This window comes from Notolepis coatsorum (genome assembly GCF_963971535.1).
Source record: "Notolepis coatsorum genome assembly, chromosome: 15".
NCBI classification, from domain to species: Eukaryota; Metazoa; Chordata; class Actinopteri; order Aulopiformes; family Paralepididae; genus Notolepis; species Notolepis coatsorum.
In genome coordinates this window covers 7,070,803-7,098,763 of record NC_140179.1, presented here as the reverse complement: position 1 = coordinate 7,098,763, position 27,961 = coordinate 7,070,803, and the positions used below count along the sequence as shown (strand labels likewise).

Genomic DNA, 27,961 nt, shown 5'->3' with positions numbered 1-27,961 from the left:
GATACGATGGGATGAACAGCGCATTCCTCAGTGTGATTCCGACGCATCTTCCTTCCGAGTCCTGTAGGAATACCTCTGCATCGCCTCGTTTCATTGCCACATTGTTCATCCTGGTCCCGTCAGCTAGTTCCATGTAGTGTGACTTTGGGTCAAATGTCTCGTCAAATCTTGTGAACTTGTTTTCCTCTGTTATGATGTGGAATGTAGCTCCGCAGTCTACGATTAGTCCGTTTCTTCTGATAGTGTCTGGGAGGAATCCTTGACTGACTGTGAATACAAATGTATGTTCTTCACGTTCTTGTCTGTCCACAGTCTGTTTTGCGTCATCTCTCTGCTGGGGTTTTCTCCTGCATGTCTCATCGCTGTGTGTAGAACTTTTATGGTAGTTACACCACTTCGCTACACTGGTTCCTTTTTGCCGACACCCTCTTGTTATGTGACCACGGCCTCCGCATCCGTAACACGTCACAGATGATACGTTTACTTTCATCACTGTCTGATTTTTCTTTAGTGTCAAACTTTTCTGTCTCCTCGTAACTCCGTAGTTTCCTTTTGAACTGGGTAAATGTCGGTTCATCACTGCTCTGTGTCGTATGGATGGCAAAAGGCTTATACGTATCTGGAAGTCTTTTTAGAATCATGGCTATAATTAGCCCGTCACTAATAACTTCCTTTGCATTTCTTAGGGAAGTTACTGCCTTTTCAGCTCGAATTATATAATCTGTCACCGTTTCAACAGACTCTTTCTTCAGTGACGTTAGTTCTGTGTACAGGGCAATAATTCTTGGCTTACCCTGACTTGCGTAATGACTTCGTAGTATTTCGAGTGCTTTGTTGCCATCATCTGTCGCCTCTCTCATAGAGCCATATGAAATCCGCGATCACGGAATCGCGGACGGAATCGCGGAATTGAGCAATAAAAATGGAATCAACTGTTAAAAAAATATATATATATCTTTTTTTTTTTTTTTATGTGAGACTTGTACAGCACTTTGTTCAACTTAGTCAGTGCTGTAAAGTTTAAACCTTTTTAAATCTTAGACAAACAAAACACTTTGCTTTCATGAAATATTGTAAGCCGTCATTTGAGGCTTTATAAAAGCAGCACAATGAACACAAATCTGTCAGTGCCGAGTCCGACCTCATCTTAAATAACAAACAGCATTGCTTGTTGTAATTAACAAAGAGAGGCAGAGTTGATTTTGCAAAAAAATATATATATCATTATATTTTTTAATAATTAAAATTATTTTCATATTAGAATCCCATGCCCATCGAACGAAGCTTCGAAGTATTTAAGACAGCCCTATTAAATGGACTGTTATATCTTATTAAATTGTGGACATTTATTCATTCCCACTTATTAGACACTATTTCTGATGGTAAAATGAGCGTACAAAGCAAAATACAGAATTCTGAAATATTAAAACGGAAAAAACGGAATTTGGAAAAAAATAAAATGGAATTTGGAAAAAAATAAAACGGATTTCATATGGCTCTACTCTCTCATAACCAACGGTAGACTTTTGTCATCCAGGAATTGTATTGGCTCTGCGTAGCATTTTTCGTTCTTCTCTTCATCTGGACCGTCCTCACTGGTGCAGAGTATCGTGTCTTTTAGTCCCATCATTCTCATGTGGCCGAGAAACTTCACTTCCCAAAGCTCGTAATTGTTTTCATCTCCGTCTAATACTAATCTCTGCCATCGTCCTCCTGCGGTACCACCACGCCTGGGCCCATAACCTGTAGAGTTTCCTGTTCCTTCGTTCTCCATGTTCAATGTAGAGGGTTCTGTTTCTTCGTCATCAGTGTTTGTTCAATGTAGAGGGTTCTGTTTCTTCGTCATCACGACTCATATCTTATCATATGTATTTATCCACACAAAGAGCGCCCGATCCGTTTTGTTTCTTTTATGTGAATAGTTTATTTACAATAAGTGAACCAAACTGCTCCTCCATTACAAACACCACAAACACTCCCAGCTGTGACACACCATTTTCACCCGTGCGCACTGACAGCTAACTGATGACAGCTGACCGCTAGGTATACGTGCTCGGCTTCCCGCCACTGCGTCATACCGTCATGTCTTTACGTACTGCAAGTACAAGAACAAAACACAAGACTTAGAATAGAGTTGCACCACATTTCCAATACAACACATATGAACGTATAGGCTACTCACTTTAACACAAAACATAACCATAACATATGATCCCATTTTCAACATATGAGAACATATATCTCAACACAAGTTCATGTTCAGGGATTTCCTAAATAGGCCAGTGGACCAGTAAGTTAAAAGCGTGCAACGATTGTTGTCAAAATTGATAAAGTAAGCGACGATAGACATTTACGATACGTAAATTAACATAAGTACATATAAGTTAATTATCTTATATCTGTGATCGGTACATAGAACTATCCTACATTGATTGAAAATTGTATTCAGATTGCAGAATGGGTACAATACAGTACAGCTCAATACACACAATTGTTAAGGGGATTAAGTTTAAGTTTATTTGGATCCCCATTAGCCACAGCAGTGCTGGGGCTATTCTTCCTGGGGTCCATAACACATAAAATACAGTTACAGACTTATACACTCACAACATTTACATGTCATACAGACAATTAAAACAACAATAAAAACCCTAATCAAATTCATAATACAATATAACAATATATACGCCTTATGAATTCATAATACAATAATACCTACTCATAATTCATTCATAATACAATACAGCATAATATACTATTTAGCTTTTACATACATTATCTATGTTCATATCAGCCAATTATACAATATTTTAATAATATATCCCTATCAGACACATGCCTTTTCATCCATATACTGTCTGTATACCTATCCCTTTATCAGACGCATACATTTTCATTTACGTACACACAATCTATTAGGGAATGTCAATTTCTTTGGTTGAAAATGTTGTTTTACCACGATTTTGAAACGACATTTACTATTCTCCTGCTTAACATGTCTGGGAAGAGAGTTCCATTCCTGCATACCACGGAATATGACAGTTCGCTTCATTGCATTCGACCTCACTTTTGGAAGTGTAAAACCTCGTGCAGAAGCATGTCTGGTGGAATGGTTGTGTCTGTCAAGACTTATAGATAAATTGTTATATAAAATTGAGGGGATCTTTGTAACAAGAATATTCCTAGTGAATACAAGGAGTGAGCAGAGTAATTTATGTTTGACAAGTAACCAAGTTAAACAACTGTGCATCGCTGCAACATTAGTTCTGTACTCACAGCGAATCGCTATACGTGCTGCTTTGTTTTGTACCATTTGTAATTTTTTCAGTTTATTCGTCGTTACATTCGACCATACAATAGTCAAGATTTGTCAACCAGAGCTTGAATTACCTGTTTGATAGAATTTAGTGGTAACAAATGAGCACATCTTTTAACAACAGAAATCCCTCTTCCCATTTTCACTACTATATTGTTTATATGGTGTGACCATGACAATTTACTGTCTAATGTTACCCCTAGGAGTTTAGTCTCCTGGACTTGATTAATTACCACATCACTTATCAAAAGTGGAAGCAGACCAGAGAAAGACTTTGGACTTGTTTACATCAGGGTCCCCCATTTTCAATTCATCATAACATATGACTTACCAGATTTACAAATACAGTACTGTTTGTGATACAAATTCTAAAAAAAGAGAGTATATTTGACAAAGAAACTGTACACTTGAGGAGGTTGGGTAGGTTGGGGGGGGTTGGGTAGGCGGGGGGTGGGTGGGTAACTGTACATTGGATTATCGACGAAACCTTACTTGGTCCCAAGAATTATTGTATTATTGGGTTAGGACATTTACTGTACATTGGAGGGGGTTGGGTTAGGTCATTTACAGGGTCCAGTTTCGAATTGCAGTCTCTCGTAGGTGCTCTTTGAGAGTGGTTTTGAAAGTGGGTAGTGATTCACATTCCTTTACAGCTGTGGGTAGGGTGTTCCACATTCTGTGGCATAATTACGAAACGTGTTTAGTCCCTTGTTTGAGTCGAATCTGGGTTTAACATGATTTGTGGAGCTCCCTCTGGTGTTGTGGTTGTGGTATTCACTGACCTTTGGGAAGTATTTTGACATGTACATGGGTACCTTAGTCGTGTAGTGTATCTTGTAGACCAGGCCCATTGCAAGTTGCTGTACTCTTGTCGTATATTTACCAGAGAGGAGATCCGGTACAAGAATCTAGTTCGTTGGTTGACTTTTTTTATTACATTTGTAACTGAGGGGTACAATTCCCTGACTGTATTGATAAGTATGGTATCATTAAACCACTACCGTCTTATGTACTTTAATTACTGGCCATACAGTACATGATATATATAATGATGAACACTTCCCACAATGAATCGGTTCCACACAAAGTTGTAATTAAGTATTTATTGCAGCAAAAGGTACATAATATACTTCTCTATTTCACTTTGAATGCGCTTATAAGGCAAAGGAATGTGCGTAGGCAAATCAATAATGAATGTCCATTCTCTGGTTACGCAGGAGGTAATTATACAACCTGAATCTTAGGGAATTATATCTATGGACCACACACATTGACAGTGTTGTGAAGAAGGCACGACAACGCCTCTACTTCCTCAGGCGCCTAAGGAAGTTCCAAGTCAGTCAGAAGATCCTTAGGAACTTCTACTCATGTACAATAGAGAGCATCCTGACCGGCAACATCACCTCCTGGTTTGGGAATAGCACTGCACAAGACCGTAGCAGACTACAAAGAGTGACACGTTCAGCCGAACGCACAATTAGAGGGGGGCTTCCCACCCTCCAGAACATTTACAACAAGCGGTGCAAGGGGAAGGCTAAGAGAATTATTAAGGACTCGAGCCACCCGAACAACTGCCTCTTTGAACTGCTGCCGTCAGGCAAGCGATACCGGAGTCTTATGGCGAGCACAGAAAGACTCAGAAGGAGCTTCTATCCCCAGGCCATCAGGCTGCTAAACGAACAATAATCGCTAAACGAACAATAATCACTATGCAACAACCATCAAATGCACACAGCACACACACCCACACGCACACACACACTCACTCAAACAAACAACACACTGCAGCACCCACTCTCCACACTTTAGATCACACAAACACACTTACACTTTATATTTATTGATAAAGGATTTGCACTACAACTCGTACACCTACTGTGAATTGTACCTAAACTGCACCTCGTCCATTTATGCCTTGCACTATATAGTATTGTATATTAGTACACTGCACAGTATTGTATATTGTATGGTAACTACGTCTACGAACATTGTACATATGTCTAAACTGAACACTGTGACCTCTTTTTTTTCTTCTAATTTTTACTATGTTTTTATTTCATACTTATCTTGTCATGCACAGTCTCTGGAGCGCAACAGTAAGAAGCATTTTGTACAAAAGTATTCTGTACTTCTGTATGACAACTATTAAAGAAACTTGAAACTTGAAACTTGAACTATGGTACACTAGTAATATATAGCGGGAGATACTGGAAGGGTCCCCCTGGTTGTAAGCCAGCAAGGGTAGAGGATCTGTCGGTAATAGAGTCTGGGTCAACGATGATAAGGAGACTCCGAGTACGGGAGACGGTGCAATAAGATCTTGATCCACAGACGAATACAGCTGTTCTCCGTAGCCTGTAGCTCCACAGGGAAGAAAGCTAGCCTGCCTCAGGCTCTCTGAGGCGCAGACTCGACGTGGCTCCTCACAGGGTAAATCCCACACACGTGTGGGCGTCGGCGATTCTCCGCTCCATTAATTACAGGACCAAAAGCAAATATAATCCAGCCGTAAAGGGCTATGCAGTCGTCGGGTAGATAATCCAGTGTACATGTCCACACGGTCCTCGTCTAGGGCTCCTCGGGTGAAAGCGCCATGAAAGCAGCCCAGCCTGGATAAGCACTCTAGCTGATACGAGGAAAACGTTGGTGATGCTGGTCACTGTAGAACTTTAGCCGCACGATACACTATACACAAATAGACTATTACTGACTTAATAGAAATATGTCGCACTCGACGGTATAGCGCCAAACTCTGACACTTCAGTTATTAATTCGCACGCGGTCTCAATGCTCTATTTGGGGCCAAATAGGCCATACTTCACCGCACGTCGTATCGTGGGTGAGGCTTCAACTTATTGGGTAACAACACTAAGTTTCTCTAAGTGCTTCTGTATTCACCTGCGCCGTATTTATATGCTTAGATGAATAAACTAGTACCAGCTTTATTCCTGTCTCATATCCTTGGGCAATACCATTCTTGTCCAGGCATGTCCCCGGCGGTGACTTTGAACCTGACTTTGGAGGCATGGCCTTGGTGCCTGTGGACCGCTGTCCAATAGGAGAATGAAATATTATGGTCTGTACTAGGCTAAAGGGATATTCCGTGTATATGTACAAGGAATATACAAGGGATATCAAACGATATACAAATATTATGCAATATATATCAATCAATAAATATATATATTCGGTTTAATCTGATCCTTTGTAACAACATTGGATGCCATTTTGTCACAGGAATGTCTGTCTGTGTCTGATCAGTGTCTGTGATCAGTACATGAAACTATCCTACATGTATGTGGTCAGTACATAGAACTATCCGACATGTCTGTGATCAGTACATAAAACTATCCTACATGTCTGTGATCAGTACATAAAACTATCCTACATGTCTGTGATCAGTACATAGAACTATCCTACATATCTGTTGTCAGTACATGGAACTATCCTACATATCTGTGGTCAGTACATAGAATTATCCACACCTGCCTTTTTCACATCTTGAACGACGCAAAGTTATCTGCTCTTTGGTAAGTCATTATTGTAACATGTCACATATCCAATGTGTTGTTTGCTTAAACCTTGACTAAACCTTCTCAGTTTGTGATTGTTCTGTTCTGTTAGAACAATCATATTTTACATTGCATGGTTTGGAGAGCTACATTAGAAGAGACTCAGGGCTAAATCCACAAAGAATGGATTGCACGGAACAAGTTGCACCCTTACTTAAAATTCATTATGAATTGAAAATGGGGGACCCTGATGTAAACAAGAGGAAAGTCTTTCTCTGGTCTGCATCCCCTTAACAATTGTGTGTATTGAGCCGTACTGTATTGTACCCATTCTGCAATCTGTTAATACAATTTTCATTCAATCAATCACCGTGCAGAATGAACATTTTATTAACAGATTGAAGAATCTTGCTCTGTGCAATCCATTCTTTTTGGATCTAGCCCTCAGAGTTTAGTGTAAAAGTGAAAATAAGACGGACTAAGTAAACACGCTCTAGCCTAAAGCTAACCTTTCCTTTTTTTTTTTTTTTTTTTTTCAAACCTTTATTTCAACTTGTTAGGAAGTGGATGTTTCCCTCATTTAGATTAGATTAGCTGTCATTATACAGTACAACAAAAATAAATTTGGCAGATTTAGGCTATTTTCGGTTTAATTGATTGATTGAACATTTTAATTAACAGATTGCAGAATGGGTACAGCAGTGTTTCCCACAGGATTTTTGTGAGACTGGTGGGTAAACCTCTGCCCCTCTGGGGCCATGCCCCCCCCCCCTCCAAAAATATACTGGATTACTATTACGACTACTACCACTGCCAATACTACTGATGCATCCCTATTGGCAAAAAAATAAAGATTTCCTTTTTCTTTAATTACATAATTTTTTTTGGTTCATTATAAAACTGTGGCGGGCCGCCACAGTCTAGGTAATTAATGGGAAACACTGGTACAGTACATTACAGCTCAATACACACAATTGTTAATTAGGAGTACATTAGGAGGGGGTGGGAGGGTGTTCGGACATTTACAGAGATCCTAACAGAAAATATATACATACGAGGGAGAGGAGACTGTACATTGGGAGGGGGTGCAAGCATAGGGAGGGGGGGGGTTGGGCATTTACAGGGGCCAGTTTCGAATAGCAGCCTCCCGTACATAAGGCTGTCAAAGTTAGCACGTCATTAACTTATTTAATCCTACCCCTTTTCCACTACTCAAATGAGTGTACTAATTTAAAACCTTACAAAACAAATATATACAGTATATTTATGCAAAACAAAAAAACAAAAGTCAGATGTAAAACATGAAAGAAAAAAAAAAAAAAATGTAAACACCCGTGAATGTCAAATCCCTTCCTCATCCCTGTACCTCGTGAAAATAATTTCCTTATAATTCAGTTTGAATTGTCTCATGTTTGGACATTGCTTTAGCACCACACTCAGACCGTTCCACAGTTTCACTCCACATATGGCAATGCAGTGTCCACATATGTAAATTAGCCATTGTTTTTGGTTCTGGCCCACCATATAATGGCTTGGAAAAAATTTGGCCCAAGGCCAAACTTAATTGCAGACCCCTGATATAAGTCAACATATAGGACACTCAATCAATGAGGGGAGGGAGAGGGAGAGGGAGAGGGAGAGAGATCTATCTATCTATCTATCTCCTGGCACCACTTTGCCAGGAGGCGTATTGGTGTTTGTCCAGGCTGAGCGGTAGGTTGCTGTTGAGCAGTATCTTGATGTGCTTCTCAAAGCATTTGCTCAGTATGGGGTGAGAGCAACTGGGCGCCAGTCGTTGAGGCCTGTTACCTTGCTCTTCTTTGCTACTGGCACAATGTGGGCTGATTTGAAGCAGGAGGTGACTCCACTCAAGGAGAGGGACGAGTTGAATATGTCTGTGAACACCCCCGCCAGCTCCGCCGCACATGCTCTGATAACCCGGCCTGGGATTTGTAGAGCCATATGAAATCCGTTTTATTATTTTCCAAATTCCATAACATTTTTTCCCAAATTCTGTTTTTCCCGTTTTTAATATTTCAGAATTCTGTATTTTTTTTATGCTCATTTTACCATCAGAAATAGTGTCTAATAAGTGGGAATGAATAAATGTCCACAATTGAATAAGATATAACAGTCCATTTAATGTTTTTAAGTGCTGCAAAAGAAATACAGTTAAATTTTACACTATTTTTCAAATAATATTGTGACAAAATAAAAATACACATTTCAAGTGTAAACAATGGATACAGCTAGCTACTACTGACATTATCACAATGACAATGTCAGTAGCCTAGCTATAGTATATTGTGATGCAATATAGTAATGCATAATTTAGGCACCTTTCGTTTATTTCGTTTATAAAGGACGGTGTATAATGACAATCGTTTGCATCAAACAAATGGATGGGTGCACTAGATTTAGCTAGAAGCTATCATTTCCATCTAATAGTCCTATGTACTGTAACGTTTAGGGCTGTCTTAAATACTTCGAAGCTTCGAAGCTTCGTTCGATGGCACAAGCTTCGAACATTAAAAAAAATCGAAGTTAAAAAAAAATCAAACATTTTTATTTTTTTTTTTTTACTTCGGTGTGTGTGTGCATGGGGCCATTGGGTGGGGCCAGGGGACAAATACACTGGAGGAAAGTAACCCAGCTCAGCACTGCCCAAATTATATCATCACTATTGCCTGTTTGAAGGATATCATCCTCAAACACATATACACCACCTACACGCCTATTCTCAGTCCTTGCCCCACAATGGTGGAATGAACTACCCACCCCAGTTAGGACAGCCGAATCCCGTCCAATTTTTCGCCGTCGACTAAAGACTCACTTCTTCAACCATTATCTGAAATAAAATTAAAAAAAATTAAATCTAACCCTAACTAACCTTACTGTCATGCACTTGTCCTAATAAACTAACCTACACTGTAACACGCAACACTTTGATGAATATTGTTACTCAGCTGATAGAGTTGTATCCTTCCTGATGACCTGTCGTACAGAACTTGTAAGTCGCTTTGGATAAAAGCGTCAGCTAAATGACTAAATGTAAATGTGAATGTAAATGCCTTGTAGAATTCCACACATAAGAAAGAAAGATACTGGGATGAATAAACAAAATAGGAAATAAAATGTAGAAATGCATGCAATACATAAATAAATATGAATCTCCATATATGAAATAGAACATTTAGATAAGGTGCTACTGAGATGTTTTGGTGAGTTCTTTGTTTTTTTGTGGAAGTAGCCCTTCTTAAAAATGCATGAACATTCACTGATAATTGGTCTGTAGTGGAGTCTACAAGGTCTACATTGCCGGACCATGTAGAATCCGGACCTTGTAGACTGACATAATTCTGTGCATAGTTTAGTCTACACAGGCCATATTTCCATATTTCAAATCAAAATCTTACTTCATTCATCTTAAACATTCTTGATTTGGGGGATTGGTAGTTCCCATGAAATCTGAAGTTGTTCAAACGACAACAGCGATCCACCTTGAATTAAATCACACTGCCGTGTTGGCTGCGTCACAGTCACGAAAGGGGCTACTTAATTCATTAATCCAATCCACTTTATTTATTGAGCACATTTAAAAACAACAAAGTTTACCAAAGTGCTGTACAAGTCCCACAACATAAGATAAAAAAAAAGAAGAAAAAAAAAGAAAAAATTTAATTCGAAGCTTCGAATTAAAATCGAAGCTCGGCCCCGAAGCTTCGATTGCCAAAAAAAATTCGAAGGTCAGCCCTAGTAACGTTGCATAGATATTTAAGTTTATTTCGTTTATAAAGGGCAGTGTATAATGACAATTGTTTGCATTAAACAAATGGATGGGTGCACTAGATTTAGCTAGAAGCTATCATTTCCATCCTATGTCCTAACGTTACATAGCTATTTAATCACAATAGTGTTGCACATGTTTTTGCGGGTCCAGTCCACGGAACGTTGACAGAATTTGCAAAACACCTTATCGCCGGAGGCATAAATGTCATTGGGATACTGTTCTGCTCTGAATTGAGGGCTTATTGCGGAATTTCTTAGCTTCTTGACGATGTTAACATCAAAGCAGCCAGACGCTTGAGCACTGCTGCGTGTTGTGTGTAACCCGCTGTAGCGTCCCAGCCTCCCCGGTCGTGTTTGCTTTGCACCAAACGTTCCACCCAAAAACGGAATTTCAGTCCAGATTAGGCCAAATTCTGCAATATTCCACGTTTTGCACTTGATTCCATTTTTATTGTCCGATTCCGTGAACGCGGATTTCATATGGCTCTAGATTTGATCTGGCCCGGCTGCTTTCCTGGTGTTGATGCGCTTAAGGCGAGACACCCCATACCAGGTGAATAGGCAAATATACTTTTTTTTGTTGATTTTGTTATTTTGCTTCCTAAACATGTCTTCTATGAAACGAGTGACAATAAAACGTCAATAACACACATTTAGTTGTTTATTTTACTTCATTTGGCCTTATTGCATCCATAAATGTGCACATATTTAATGGGGAAGTGCCTCATTTGCATATATAAACATAAAATTCAGAAAACTTGCAATATATTTTTTCTTAGTTTATATGTACATAACAAACTGGGAAAGTTTCATAGTGATATCTATTCAAATATTTATTTGCCTATTAGGGGGTACTACACTTTACTACTAGAGTTGTTCCGATACCAGTATCGGAAATGCCTCCGATACTGCCTAAAATGCTTGTATCGGTATCGGCGAGTACGCCGAAAGGCTAGCCTCCGATCCCATATGACGTAATTTATCAACAACACGTGCGGTATCCTCCTGAGAGTGAGCATTATAAAACAAATGTGTTTTTAATCGACTGTGAATTAAAGTGTCAATGCTGTTTGTCATTTTAACAGCAGATACTTTCTTAAATGCCATCGTCCCGACAGAGCAGTGTTGACGGGGAGCTCTGATGGGTTCGCTTGCTGGTGTTATTAACATTAGCTAATTATTAGTTTAGCTTGCCTTAACGTTACCTTGGCTAAAGTTGGGACTATTCATAATCCAGCAATAATGGCTGCAGACCTGCAAGCAAAGTACAGCAAGTTGGCAAAGGAGTATTCTAACTAAGTAAATCACTTTTTCACCAGTAACGTTATTGTCTTGTTTCCATCTAACGTTAGCTCACGCTAACGTCGTCACTGATCTACCTCTCGCACACAATTAATGACATGTTGCGGACAGCCATACCGGTGACAATGTTTAGCTTTTAGTGCTAAATGATAAGAGTCTGAGGCGGAGTCTCAAACGAGAATGTTGAATATTTATTGTGCAAAAATCACAACAGAGCCTCTACTACAGTAGCTTGAAGTTACCGGAGCCTTCTGGAGTGCAACAACATATAACGTCCGTGCGGAATCAATGTCCCAACAACCGTTCCGTGGGTGAACTCATTGAGCATATAATTAATGATACTAATACTAATCTATACAATCACCTGTTTAATAAATACCATTACTTTATAGTTATTACTAAAAAACATTATATATAAAACAGTAGCTGTAAATTTTTTTTTTAATATTAGTTTTATAATTTATATAATACATTTTTTTTTATGTATGCACTGGTATCGGATCAGTATCGGTATCGGCCGATACCCAAAGCTTAGGTATCGGAATCGGATCGGGAAGGAAAAAATGGTATCGGAACATCTCTAGTTACTACACTGTTTGTAGCCTGTGTGTAGTTCTGTTCAGTTCAATAACATCATTATTATTATTATTCAGTTATCAGGCATGTGTTTAGGTTGTCAATTACTAATGGTTTGATTAGGTATTGTGTTTGTAAATAGCTGTTTAAAAAAAAATTATGGCATTTTACAATACAGAACTTTGAAGGCGTTTTCCCAAAAATGAGTTTATGTGTTTTTCTTGCATGCAAGGGTAGACATGTACCATTCCATAGCACCTACACACACCATACTTTCCACATTCCTTCCTATATATACCCTGCATCTTTTTCCAGAGGAGTTTGTTGATATATCATTCATAGCCTGATTTATAGTACATTTAGACCAAAAACATGGCAAAAATAGATTTTTTTATGACTGTAGTCAGCATTTCCTGATTCATGGGATGATAAATATCCACAATCCCTTCTGTAAAAAGTTCACTGTTATGTGTAAATTTTTTTTTTATCTGGCATCATCCAATGTTGGTATTTATACCCAAACGTCATATGCAAATTAGTGCATATTTAATGAGGTAATGCCTATTTTGCATATATAAACATAAGATCTCAGAAAACTTGCAATACATTGTTTCTAAGTTGTTATGTACATAACAAACTGGGAAAGTTTCATAGTGATATCTATTCAAATATTTTTTTTGCCTAATTCACCTGGGGTGTCTCACCTTAAACCTGCAAGACACGGATATATTTATACTTGCAAAAAAAACACCTTTCAGATGGTGTTGTAGGAGTACTTTGTGGAGGAAAATAGTGTTTATTTTTAAAAGAATTGTAAGGTTTTATTGAAATGTTGTCATATTACAACTGTGGTTCTATCAGGTAGCAGAATTTCATATAGGCCATTTTTACTCACTGTCAGAATAGCATGGCAAATGTCTATTTACTTCACTAAAACAACTTAACTCTTTCTCTGCCATGCTGGGAACGGGATATGGCTATGTGCTGCCTGCCACGCATTAAACCAATGGAGTCGGTCACCTTGTTTGCAGGGCTATAACTATATTCTATATATTATAGCTATGGATGCAATACTATGGCCCATTTGACATCGAGTATCTAATCGTTCAAGATGTGAAAAAGAAAAAAATTTCCATCCATACATTCCCGTTTTATACTGTGGTGAATATAAGTATGGTTTTAGAGTGGTTTAGGGTAATTCCTGGGAGGCTACTACTAGCCTGCGACATATATTATACTTAATCCATTGGCATTTCGTCCCTATACACGCTACAATAAAAAATTCAAATGCATATGATCGGTATATAATGTTCCATCATGAATGCATGAAAGGGGGGGGGTCGTTTCTGATTAATTGAGACTCATTCCCTATGGTAACACAGGCTCCCTGGATGGATAACAAATGGAAATAGCGAATAAAAGAAATAACGATCAAATAACGTATATATACGTGGTTGGCGTTCAACTATTGGCGGACAAACACGTATAAAATCGTTGTTGGCAGGGAATGAGTTAAGGGTTCATTTATATGGTTATGGTTTATTATTTGGCCAGAGAACAGTAGACATTATGAATAATAACATCAATAAGCCATATTTTTAAGAATTGTGATTTTATTAAGAGGTATTTATTTATGATACATTTTGTATTGATATTTTCAGCATAGGCGGTTGTCATAAAAAACACTGAATTATTTAGCTGTTACATTAAACACAATTCTAAGTAGACTAAAAATATTAAATGTTGCCATTATCTAAGACTAAATGTAAAAGATGTAAATAAATGTTTTCCCATTATCTAATCTAAAATCCAATTTTGCATATCTCAAATATTAGGTACAGCAGAGAAGAAGTTCCTTCATACAGCCTCTTCCCTGGATCCCCGCTTTAAAGAACTGCCTTTTCTCACAGAGGAAGGGAAACAGGAGGTCTACAAAGCAGTGACTGAGAAGGCTGCATCCTTGGAGGTAATTTCACCATGTTTCATGTAAAATGTATTCAATTAAAACTTATTTAAACTGTAAGACTGAGAGAAACTGTTATCCTAATAGACGTGAGCTGCTGCATTGATTGAGAAGGAGCTAACGGCTGATTTAATGCTATTTCTTTCTCTCTTCTCCTCCTCTCCTCTCAGACACAAACTGTGAGTGCGAGGACACCCAGGACAGAAGCAGATGAAGCGTCTGGGGGAATCGGCGAAGGAGAAGAAATGCTGCCAGTGGAGGACGAGAGGCCTACATGTCCCTCTGCTCCCAAAAGAAGGGCTTCATCGCTGCTCGTGAGTTTGCTGTGACAATCTTTCACCGACACTGAAGGTACAGTACAAACCAAGACCGCCTCTGCCAGTGCTGAGGAGGACATGGACAGATTCTGTAAAGCCCCATCCCTGGCTCTCACTGAGGAGGACATGGACAGATTCTGTAAAGCCCCATGCCTGGCTCTCACTGAGGAGGACATGGACAGATTCTGTAAAGCCCCATGCCTGGCTCTCACTGAGGAGGACATGGACAGATTCTGTAAAGCCCCATGCCTGGCTCTCACTGAGAGGCCTCTGAACTGGTGGCGTGTCCATGAGGTCACATTTCCTCTCGTCTCCAGGCTGACAAAACGATAATTGTGTATCCCAGGCACAAGCGTGTCTGCAGAGAGGGGTTTCTCCACTGCAGGAAATGTGGTCACTGCAAAAAGAAGCTCTCTCAACCCGGAACATGTGGATCAACTAGTGTTCTTACAGAAGAACCTACACATTACAAAATGCTGAGAAGGGAGCAATTTTGTACTTGCCATATTTCATAGGAGGAGAGAGGAGTGGAGGAGTGAGGGAGAGGAGGAAGGAGGATATGAGATGAGAGGAGGAGAGCGGAAGGGAGGAGGAGAGATGGAGGGAGGATATGAGATGAGAGGAGGAGAGCGGAAGGGAGGAGGAGAGATGGAGGGAGGATATGAGAGGAGGAGGGGAGGATATGAGAGGAGAGGAGGGAGGGAGGATATGAGATGAGGGGAGCAGGAGAGGAGGAGGGGAGCAGGAGAGGGGGAGGGGAGGAGGAGAAAAATATTTTACCGAACCCCATCATAAAACATGCTTTTGTAACATATCGTCTTGTACCTGCTGACAAAGGTAACGTCTATTTTACAGAACCGCATCATAAAACATGCTTTTGTAATGATCGCAGCATCGGAAAACGACCCCCCCCCCCCCCCCCCCCCTGACAGGCTTCAGACAGAGAGGTAATGAAACTTTTGTATTATATTATAGAATGCAACAATCTATTTAATAAGCAAGCGTTTCGTAAAGTTTGTTTGTCAGCGGGGTCTTTTAAGGTTTTTGGGCTGTATTTCATGTAAAAACGTTTACCATTAGTTAGCCATATTAGCATTTAGCTAATATTATGAGACATGATCAATGAATTGGTGTTGTCGCCATCGCGTTTGTTAGACCCCCATATGGACTTGTTTGATAATCAGAAGACATTTTATCATGTTATGCCGATACGTTATGCCTTAACGTTTGCTTATTAAATAGATTGTTGCATTCTATAATATAATAATACAAAAGTTTCATTACCTCCTGTCCACAACTCCACAGTCCACATGCATTTCCTTTTGTAAAACGTCAACACATTGACAATACTAACGATAAAAATGAATGGTGAACAGATTAACAATACAAACAAATATAATTTTTAAACGTAATAAAAAAAGTTACTAAAGTTGTTTAATTGACAGGAGAAAAGTTGCTAAAGTCTATGTATTGTGATGGGACCGGAATAAGTCTACACATGGTAGAAGTAACTGGATATGCCGCCCGCACGTTTGTGCAAGTGGAGAATAGCGCACAAACGAAGGTATGTAGAAATAAACAGTTTTGTAAGCCTTTTGGCTTCAAACCTATCCTTTTCACTTGTTTATTTGTAAACATTTTGAACAATTATTTGTTTATTGTTTATTTATTTGTAAACATTCGAAATAAACAATTCATTCAATAATTCAAAACAGTTTTGTCCCTGTTGGGAGTATAAATAGTGCCTGTCAAATGAGCCATACTATTGTCTCCATAGCTATAATATAGAATACACGATGGGTCCGCAACCATTGTGAAAATGGTCAATAACGCTGGCGCCCAGGGAGTAAAGATGGAAAAACAGTGTGGCAGTCAATGAGTTAACGCTTTGGGTGCCACCCACTTTCCCGATCTGTCCCGCCTGGCGCCAGAGTTATTGACCATTTTAGCGATGTTTGCAGACCCATCATGTGTTCTGTACTATAGCTATGGAGACAATAGTAAGGCTCATTTGACAGGCATTGTTCATAGTCCATCACTGACTAATCAGTTCATTTCTACACACTGTAGTTTGTTTTGCTATTACACGCTAAACATCGCCCCTTTCCAAAATAATCCATTCTTTTTTCATAGATCGCGAGATATGACGCGTTATATGCATTATGCCCAAATCGTTCTGGTTGATCGCCTGAAACCCCAAATACTCCCAAATCAAAGGTATATACCATGTACATATGTGTCTTCACAAAATCATCAGGGGGGGGGGTCGTTCTAACTAGAAACTGCGATTGTGTTTGTCGAGCATGTTTTACGTCCTGTAAAACATGACACTGATCGTTACAAAAACATGTTTCAGGTTCGGTAAAATAGACATAGAATATACCTTACCTTAGCCAGAAGGTATTCCAAAAAGAATAATTCCCAGTGATCGCATCGCCATCGCGATTACCCATGTATATGTCTATCCTCGTGTATACTGGAAATAGGCTTTAGGCAAAAAAATATCGAGGCGATCGCTCTGTCTCCAAGGAGGAGGGGCCCTTGCAAAAAAAAATTAAAAAGTGAATATGTGTATCCACCAAGCTATTCCAATTCAGAAGGTAGGTGATACTGCCACCTGGTGAGATTCGATCGTCATTGCAATTCCAACATAGGCAGATGAGCCAGGGAGACCCAGAGGGCTCCGGCTGACAGTATAGAATGGGAATCAAAGAAAAAAGATAAAAGGATCAAAACCCGAGAAATCTCGGGTTTTGGCACTCAATGCATGGCGAGATAACCTGACTTATCTCGGATATGACGCCCAATGAGTTAAGGAGATCTGCTTTGATGGCATGCTTGATCTCGTGGATCATGGGTGAGTCTCCGATGGTCTCACACATGTTATGGAGGAGTTGAGCATTTAGTGGAGCGATGAGACAAGCGGTTGGATTGCCCTCTTCGGACATCAGTGTTGTGGCATCCTTCATGGCCTTTAATGCCTTCACAGTGTCCTCTGCGTTTGAAACATCCATTTCATTCAGAGTACAGAGGTCGGATTCTGTTCTTCTCACCTCAGGAGACAGCAAGGTGGCACATATCGCTGGTTGTTGTTCCAAAAACCTATCCACCATGTCATCATTTATGCGCTATTTCACCTTGTGGTGACGTCAGTTTTCAGTTTATGACAGAACAAGCAGTCTCTGTTTGAGTTGCAGCTGGTGGTTAGCTGTTGTGCTGCGGTGGAAGAATGTGGATATCCTTTGGATTCTGCCCAGAAGCCTGGTGACCGTGGGCACTTTGAGTGCTCGCTGTGATGCAAGATTTAATGTATGGGCATAACATCTTACATGAGAGAATTTTGCGACTTGAGCTGCGACTATCATGTTCGATGCGTTGTCTGTAACCAGCACTACAGATTTATCTTTTAGCTGCCATTCCTCCACAACATTAGAAAGCAGCTCCGCAATATGAGCACCTGTGTGTCTCTCATAAACGTCTCTCTGATGTAATGTGCAGTTATTGTTAAATACGAGTCCGTCGTAACGGAGGTCCATGCATCACATGTCATAGCTACTCGACTAGCTTTACTCATTGAGTCTATTACCTGGGCGTTGGTTCCGCTGTAGAGAGCTGGTATAGTTGTTTCTGTAAAGTGGCTTCGTGATGGGAGCTTATACCGCGGCTCCAGGGTCTTCAGCAGATGGCGAAACCGGGGGTTCTCGACGACGGAATAAGACCTTAAATCCTTAGCTAGACACTGCTTGGGTGATTCTCTTGCCTCTCTGAGTCGGGTGGCAATGTTGACAGCGTCTCGTCAATTGGTGGCTGGGCTGGGTCTACCGTTTTTATTTTATTTTTTTTATTATTGGTCTTTTTCCCCCTCCATTTTTCCTCCGATTTTCTCCCATCCCAATGTTAGTCGTATGCCAATTCCCAGTCCCTTCCTGGTCGCTGCGCACTTACCCCCCACAGTCAGATCATCTGGGAGAGTGGAGGCTACCACGTGCTTCCTCCGACACACGTCCAGCCAATCACCGCTTCTTTTCACCTGGCAGCGCGGATTCTCATTGAGAGGGCGTAGCGTGTGGGAGGACCACACTATCCCCCTCACGTCCAATCCGCGCTTAGCAGGCGCCCCGACCGAACTGTAGGAGTCGCTGTTTACAACGACCCGGACCCACCCCGCCAGCTTCTCCCACCCTCTGATACAGCCAATTGTATCAGTGCAGACGGCCAGCCAAGCTGGTGACAACCCCGGAGCTGTGAGCTGGATTCGAACAGGCAAATCCAGCTCAGCTCCGGGGCTGGTGACGAACGCAATCTCCGCTCGGCCACCTAACCGCCCGTGGGTCTACCGTTTTCTTAATTGGAGCTGACGCTAGCTCCTGGTGAAACCGTAGGGATGGGAATCGAGAACCGGAACCGGTTCCCAATTGTCAGATTCCTGGAATCGCATGCCTCCGTGACTATCGATTCCTCTTATCGATGCCATGTTTTTCCGACAGTTGCGCATTTTAAAACAATAGCGTTAGCGCTATGCATGCAGCCATAGCAGACTATTTGATTCCTTGACTAGGAAAACCTAAATGAAAACTAATGCTTTCACTGTATAAATATTCTCCCATTTCATCCATTTTAGATGATCACAATAGACTGAGGCTGCAGCTAGTGGTTCTCGCGCACCTCAGGAAAATCCTTTCACGCTATAGCACAACGGGGTCAGGAAAAGGTGAACGAGTGTCACAGAGCAGTCACTAAATTTGTAAGGGCTTGAAATTGTGACCATTTTGGTGGGGACTCAAGAATAAATGACAATCAGAAATGTCAAGTTGCATGTAGGGCTGGGCGATATATCGAGTATACTCGATGTATCGCGGCTTGTTCTACATGAGATGTAGTAAATTATTATATCGTGAACATCGAGTATATGTTGTCACGTCGCGGCTGAGATCAGACTTGCTTTAGCGCAGAGCTTTCCTCATTTCATTATACACAGACCAGCGTGGACCTTAAATTACATGCAATTGTAGACAGACCAGAGCGGACCTTTAATGACATGCATTTTAATTGACGCAAGCAATGGGCTAACGTTAGCTGCTAACTAAGTTATCCCACATAACTAAGCTAACTAGCATTAGCTGCTAACCCTGGACACGCTCAAAGCGGACTCCACCACGGCACTAGTTCCATTCGTGAGGAAAGGGGTGGGTTATATTGACGACGCTTGACAACAGAGGTTTAAAGATAACTTCATATTTATTGGTTATTCGTTTCTTTATATTGGGCATCCAGTTTCTATCTCCGTGTTCAACTTCATGTGTTGACATTCGAGTGTGACATCATCGCATATGGCAGCTTATACGCTCAAAACGCAAACCGTAAACAAAAACCGGGGGGGGGGGGGGGGGCTGGCTCTCTTGCGCGTTCTCGCCCTTTCTCGTTCTCGCTCTCTCTCTACATTCAATGATTTAAAGTAGCCAAACGTTACAGTATAAATACTAACTGGATAGTTGATGATATAAACATTTAATTTCATTATCTGAAATATTCTAAAATCATTAAGTCTGTTATAAGCCATTATCCCTTTGTGTTTTTATTATTATTTTCTCACAGTAGTGTGTGTATATATGTATATATATATATATGTATGTATATATATATATATATATATATATTAGGGATGGGTACCTTTCACATTTGAACCGATACCGGTACCGGTACCGGTACCTGTGAATCGATACCGGTACCCAACGGTACCTTTTTTCGGTACTTTAAAAAAAATAAAAAAAAATATTTTTTATTAAAAAGATTTTTTTTACTTTTTTTTTTTTTTACTTTTTTCTTTTCATGTCAACGTTCACACGCACAATATATGCTTACCTAGGATTTGACTTGATTCAACAACAAAGCAGTCGGAGCAATGACAAGCCAAAAACTGTCGAAATTTAATTTACCTACCTCAGTCGTAAAAAAAAATCCAAACTTCAAATAACTTTCGACAGTTTTCGGCTTGTCATTGCTCCGACTGCTTTGTTGTTGAATCAAGTCAAATCCTAGGTAAGCATATATTGTGCGTGTGAACGTTGACATGAAAAGAAAAAAGTAAAAAAAAAAAAAAGTAAAAAAAAAATAATTAATAAAAAATATTTTTTTTATTTTTTTTTTATTTTTTTTTCGGTTTCTCACTTGATTCGATACTCGGTAGTACCGACGTGTTTCGGTTCGGTACCTCAAAAGTACCGAATTCGGTACCCATCCCTAATATATATATATATATATATATGTGTGTGTTTGGCTAAAGTGGATAGAAAACACAGTACTGTGCAAAAGTCTTAGGCACCCAAGAGTTTTTATACAAATTGTCTTAGATGTAAATACTGTTTTTATTAGTGTGTCAGTAGACTACTCTTAGTACATTTTCATTTAATAATTTTTTAATCTTCATGGTTTAATAATGCAAACATATGTTGCAGGGACTTATTATAATCATCATATTGGCGTGACTGTATGCATCAAAGGGTTAAATCAAGCATTTTTAAGTGCTTTAGAGCAGGGGTTCCCAAACTTTTCAGGCCGGGACCCAGAAAAGAAGGCGTCAGAGAGCCGCGGCCCAATGCACATCGTCAGTCTTTTTTTTTTTTTTTTTTTTGCCAGGCGACCGATTTTTTAAGCCAAATATCACTTCAATCCTATTAAGTTAGTTCAAGTTAGTTATTCATTTATATGTGCTATTTATGTGAGGGATAACTTGTTGCAAAGTAATAATGATAATAATAATAGCCTCATTAAAATACTATTGTTGCTTCGGTTGTTTTCAGCGTTTTATGTGCATAATCTGTTATTTAGTTTGAAATGTTCGTTGAAATAAGTTGATTTTTCGTTTTTGTTTATTTATTAAGTTAATATAAAACCATAAAGTCACATTTTAGAATACAATAGAATAGAATTTTAGAATACAACTAGAAACACTGTCCTGGCCTGCTTCTAAGTTCAGTGGCCTGATTTTGGGAAATCATCTCGCGGCCCTCCCGTGGCTGCTCGCGGCCCACCTTTGGGTCGCGACCCCGACTTTGGGAACCACTGCTTTAGAGCAGGGGTTCCCAAACTTTTCAGGCCGCGACCCAAAAATAACGGTGTCAGAGAGCCGCGGTACATTTTTTTTTCTTTTTTATAATTTTTTTTCTTTTTTTTTCTTTTTTTATAAATGGAAATGTATGGTTGAAACATGCACACGTTCAAACGCACACACGCTAATAAGCATTGGAGGCTTTTAAAATATAGCCCCAGTCAGGCCACTTTTTAAGCAGGGGGTCTGGGGGTCCCCCACCAGGACATTTGTGGTTACAAAGACTTCATTTCCTGCATTCTGGTGCAGGATTTTTTTTTATTTGTACCCTTTAAATGCCAGTGTTTGTGATGGCATCACAAATTATTGTTAAAAAACAGGCTAGCATATGTATGATTAGCAACAACACTGATTTTGATGGATTTTCAGTTTTTTTTGTAATGTCAGATTGAAAATAATACAATCTTTTATTCAAGTCAAGTCAAGAGTTTTATTTGTCACGGATATACAATGAAATGCGGGTGGTCTTGCCCGCAACAATGTGCAATTGGTACAACATATAATAGAATCCAATACAAAAAATGTGTGCAATAAAATTGTGCAATAACAGGTAGCAGGTAACAATACATTTGTGCAATAACGGGTAACAGTTAACAGTAGTAGTAATAGTAGTGCAATACACTGTTACTGTTGCTAATACTAATTTAAAGTGGCCTTTCCTTTTGGCAATAAGTGAGGGTGCGTGCGGCCTGAGTGTGTGCCCGCTCATGCTAAAGTGTTACAGTGGTACTCAATGTTCATTGTTCAGGACTCTGATGGCCTGGGGGAAGAAGCTGAGCCTAAGCCTCTCTGTCCTAGTAGCTGGGGTTCGCAGGCGTCTGCCTGACCTCAGCAGCTGAAACAGGCTGTTATTGGGGTGGTGGGGGTCTTTCATTATTCTGCAGGCTCTGGATTTGCACCTCTTGTTGTATAGAACCTGCAGGGGAGGTAGTGCAATACCCGTGGTACGCTCGGCTGAGCGCACCACTCTCTGTAGGGCCTTCTTGTCCTGTGCCGTGCTGTTTCCATACCAGGCAGTGATGTTTCCGGTCAGGATGCTCTCTACAGCTCCTGAGTAGAAGGACTGGAGTATCTTCCCCGATACTCTGAACTTCCTTAACTGTCTCAGGTGGTAGAGGCGCTGTTTCGCCTTCTTTACTACTGTGTCTATGTGTGTTGACCATGTCAGGTCCTCTGAGATGTGGACCCCCAGGTACTTGAAGCTGCTCACCCTGTCCACGGTAGCCCTGTTAATCATCAGTGGTGTGTGCGTCTCCTGCTGTCCTCTCCTATAATCCACGATCAGCTCCTTGGTTTTACCAATGTTCAGGAGCAGGCTGTTGTCCTGGCACCAGCGTTCCAGTACCTCAACCTCCTCCCGGTAGGCCTTCTCGTCGTTGTCCGAGATCAGCCCCACCACCACTGTGTCGTCTGCGAACTTCACTATGGAGTTGGAGCTGAACTTGGCCACACAATCGTGTGTGTAGAGTGAGTACAGCAGGGGGCTCAGAACACAGCCCTGGGGGGACCCGATGCTCAGGGTGATGGTGTTGGAGGTCTGACCCCCCACCCTGACCGCCTGGGGTCTTTCGCTCAGAAAGTCCAGTACCCAGGCGCTCAGGGCGGAGCTCAGACCTAGCTCGATCAGCTTGTCCACCAGTCTGGTGGGGACTATGGTGTTGAATGCTGAGCTGTAGTCAATGAACAACAGTCTCACATAGCCCCCCTTCTGACGGTCAAGGTGCGAGAGGGTGCTGTGCAGTACCTGGGAGACCGTGTCGTCGGTGGACCTGTTTGTCCTGTATGCAAATTGCATAGGGTCCATATCACTGGGGAGGGAGGCACAAATGTGGTCCTTGACCAGCCTCTCGAAACATTTCATGACCACAGAGGTGAGTGCCACCGGTCTGTAGTCATTTGGACATGTTGGGGAGGGTTTCAACTTCAGCCCTGAACATAACACCACATATACATTTTATAATTCTAACCCTTTAAATGCCAGTGTGTGTGATGGCATATATTTGCAATATATCAAATGCAAAGTAGATTTTTCTGGGGTGGATTATTACAGGCTAGCATGTGTCAATGATAAGCAACCACAGTTTTTTTGTAAGGATCCCGCCTCAGAGAGAGAGAGAGAGAGAGAGAGAGAGAGGGAACTTGTAAGTCGCGTTGGATAAAAGCGTCAGCTAAATGTAAACTTGTGTGAGTTGCAGTGATCTCCTGGTTGTTCCCCACCTAGGTTATCCAACTATTGCGTTGCTGCAACTAGAAACACTGTCCTGGCCTGCTTCTAAGTTCAGTGGCCTGACTGCAAAAAAAAAAAAAAAAAAAGAGGAGAAGAGAGGTAGTATTACCAAGTATTTTATTTTTGTACGACACACTTTACACACAGCGTGTTTATTTAATAGTTTTTGAGGCGTGCTGTCCTATAAATGCCAAGTAATAGTTGTTTCATGGACCAAGACCACAACAGTCTCCTCTCCTATAGCGTCAAATGTTTTATCTGCTGACAAAGCACAATACCTGTTGGTTTTTAGTTCACTCATTGTTCAGGGAAACACATTGTTAATGACATTGACGGATTGTGAATTTTGTGATTGACTCAAATTATACTTATTTGGAAAAATAAATATAGTCACTTTATTTGAAGAGTCAAAACTGTTCTCTTGGCTTTGTTTTGTTCATAGTAGTAACGCTCATGTCATGATAAATCTGGTTAGGTCAACTACAGGAATATACATTAAAAAAAATTATAATACAATAAATATATATATAGTATCGGTATCGACCATGAGGAGCAGAAAGCTATTGGTATCGATATCGGGGTCAAAAAATCTATATCGTGCACCCCTACTCAAAACGGGTGTAAAAGCTGTTCAGCTCGTCCGGTAAGGAGGCAGCGGTGTTAGCTTTGCTGCTGGAGACCCCTTTCAGGTCTGTTACTGTGTGTAGTGCCTTCTAGGGCTGGGCCATTCTTGCTAAAATGTGAATCACGATTTTTCTCTCTAAGAATTGAGATCACTATTCTCTCGCGATTCTTATTTTTTCAATAAAATCATTTAAAAAGTTAAGTTAAAAACAAGTTAAAAAAAGATATATATAATTAATAAAAAAAAAATTAGAAATGAGATTGCATAGGTCTATGAATCGAGATTGCGATTTCTTTTTTTCGATTATTTGCCCAGCCCTACACTATGAGTCATTGCTGCCTAATTGTTCTTCAATCTTGACTCTGTAATCCTTTTTAGCTCCTGTGATCTCACTGCAGAGGTTGTACCTTGTTCTGTTCTCCTCTCTGTCCCCGGATGTGTGTGCTGTGACCCTTTCTGTTAGAGCCACCTCTTCTCCTCCTCTCCTCTCTGCCACCTCTCCTCCTCTCTGTTAGAGCCACCTCTCCTCCTCTCTGGTAGAGCCACCTCTCCTCCTCTCTGTTAGAGCCACCTCTCCTCCTCTCTGTTAGAGCCACCTCTCCTCCTCTCTGTTAGAGCCACCTCTCCTCCTCTCTGTTAGAGCCACCTCTCCTCCTCTCTGTTAGAGCCACCTCTCCTCCTCATGCTAGAGCCACCTCCTCCTCTCTGTTAGAGCCACCTCCTCCTCTCTGTTAGAGTCACCTCTCCTCCTCTCTGTTAGAGCCACCTCTCCTCCTCTCTGTTAGAGCCACCTCTCCTCCTCTCTGTTAGAGCCACCTCTCCTCCTCTCTGCTAGAGCCACCTCTCCTCCTCTCTGTTAGAGCCACCTCTCCTCCTCTCTGTTAGAGCCACCTCTCCTCCTCTCTGTTAGAGCCACCTCTCCTCCTCTCTGCTAGAGCCACCTCTCCTCCTCTCTGTTAGAGCCACCTCTCCTCCTCTCTGTTAGAGCCACCTCTCCTCCTCATGCTAGAGCCACCTCCTCCTCTCTGTTAGAGCCACCTCTCCTCCTCTCTGTCAGAGCCACCTCTCCTCCTCTCTGTTAGAGCCACCTCTCCTCCTCTCTGTTAGAGCCACCTCTCCTCCTCTCTGTTAGAGCCACCTCTCCTCCTCTCTGCTAGAGCCACCTCTCCTCCTGTCTGCTAGAAGGTCTTAAAGTATACATCTATACATAGCCTTAGACTGCCAGTTTATAAACTCTTTATTTGAATGTTTCTGTCTCTCTGTTCCCCAGATCCACCCCCTATCCTGCTGCCCAGCAACCAATAGAGACATGGAGGAATTGAGATGTCATTCCTGTGACCAGTGTGGGGAGAGCTTCAAGACAAAGGCACACCTTAAAAGACACCACATGGTACACACAAGAGAGAAACCTTACTGCTGTGACCAGTGTGGGAAGAGCTTCAAGACAAAGGCACACCTTAAAAGACACCACATGGTACACACAAGAGAGAAACTTTACTGCTGTGACCAGTGTGGGAAGAGCTTCAAGACAAAGGCACACCTTAAAAGACACCACATGGTACACACGGGAGAGAAACTTTACTGCTGTGACCAGTGTGGGGAGAGCTTCAAGACAAGGGCAGATCTTAAACAACACCATGTGATACACACAAGAGAGAAACTTTACTGCTGTGACCAGTGTGGGGAGAGCTTCAAGACAAAGGCATATCTTAAAAGACATCACATGGTACACACAGGAGAGAAACTTTACTGCTGTGACCAGTGTGGGAAGAACTTCAAGAGAAAGGAAAACCTTAAACAACACCACATGGCACACGTAGGAGAGAAACCTTACTGCTGTGACCAGTGTGGGAAGAGCTTCCAGACAAAGAGAAATCTTGAAAGACACCACATGGTACACACAGGAGAGAAACCTTACTGCTGTGACCAGTGTGGGAAGAGCTTCCAGACAAAGGCAGAACTTAAACTACACCACATGGTACACACAGGAGAGAAACCTTACCTCTGTGCCCAGTGTGGGAAGAGCTTCAAGACAAAGGCAGAACTTAAACTACACCACATGGTACACACAGGAGAGAAACTTTACTGCTGTGACCAGTGTGGGGAGAGCTTCAAGACAAAGGCACACCTTAAAAGACACCACATGGTACACACAAGAGAGAAACCTTACTGCTGTGACCAGTGTGGGAAGAGCTTCAAGACAAAGTCAGATCTTAAAAGACACCACATGGTACACACAGGAGAGAAACTTTACTGCTGTGACCAGTGTGGGAAGAGCTTCAAGACAAGGGCAGATCTTAAACAACACCATGTGATACACACAAGAGAGAGACCTTACTGCTGTGACCAGTGTGGGGAGAGCTTCAAGACAAAGGCACACCTTAAAAGACACCACATGGTACACACAGGAGAGAAACCTTACTGCTGTGACCAGTGTGGGAAGAGCTTCAAGACAAAGTCAGATCTTGAAAGACACCACATGGTACACACAGGAGAGAAACCTTACTGCTGTGACCAGTGTGGGGAGAGCTTCAAGACAAAGGAATATCTTAAAAGTCATCACATGGTACACACAGGAGAGCAACCTTACTGCTGTGACCAGTGTGGGGAGAGCTTCAAGACAAAGGCACATCTTAAAAGTCATCACATGGTACACACAGGAGAGAAACCTTACTGCTGTGACCAGTGTGGGAAGAGCTTCAAGACAAAGGCATATCTTAAAAGACACCACATGGTACACACAGGACAGAAACCTTACCTCTGTGCCCAGTGTGGGAAGAGCTTCAAGACAAAGGCGGAACTTAAACTACACCACATGGTACACACAGGAGAGAAACCTTACTGCTGTGACCAGTGTGGGAAGAGCTTCAAGACGATGGGAGCACTTAAAAAACACTACAGATGGCAGAGGACACCATGCAAGATGCCAACCTTCTTATCGAGAGCAGTTAGGGGTTATGTGTCTAGCTCAAAGACACTTCGACACACTGCCCAGGACGAGTTGGAATCTAACCGGAAACCTTCTGAATACCAGACGACCGCTCTACCTCCTGACCCACTGTTTAAGCAGGTGGTTATATCACTGTAATTATGTGTTTTAATGTAAATCAAGATATGTCGTATTAAGAATAGAAATTGGAATACTAATATTGAAAGGAATATCCGAATGATTAGGAGACAATTCCTAAAGTTCAATAACATTGTTTATTACAATATGGATTAGGGC

At 41.1% G+C, this 27,961-nt stretch overlaps 1 protein-coding gene across 1 annotated transcript in view; it reads left to right on the top strand.

Annotated features, from left to right (window-relative positions):
- LOC311241654 (uncharacterized protein) overlaps positions 1-27,961 on the top strand; it is a gene marked incomplete at its 3' end in the record, with an annotated part of 70,576 nt that overhangs the window by 14,495 nt on the left and 28,120 nt on the right. Inside the window, exons 2-4 of the mRNA XM_084330530.1 lie at positions 14,331-14,461; positions 14,629-14,772; positions 26,006-26,881. Coding sequence (XP_084186656.1) covers positions 14,331-14,461; positions 14,629-14,772; positions 26,006-26,881 — 1,151 coding nt within the window. The remainder of the gene's footprint in view (positions 1-14,330; positions 14,462-14,628; positions 14,773-26,005; positions 26,882-27,961) is intronic.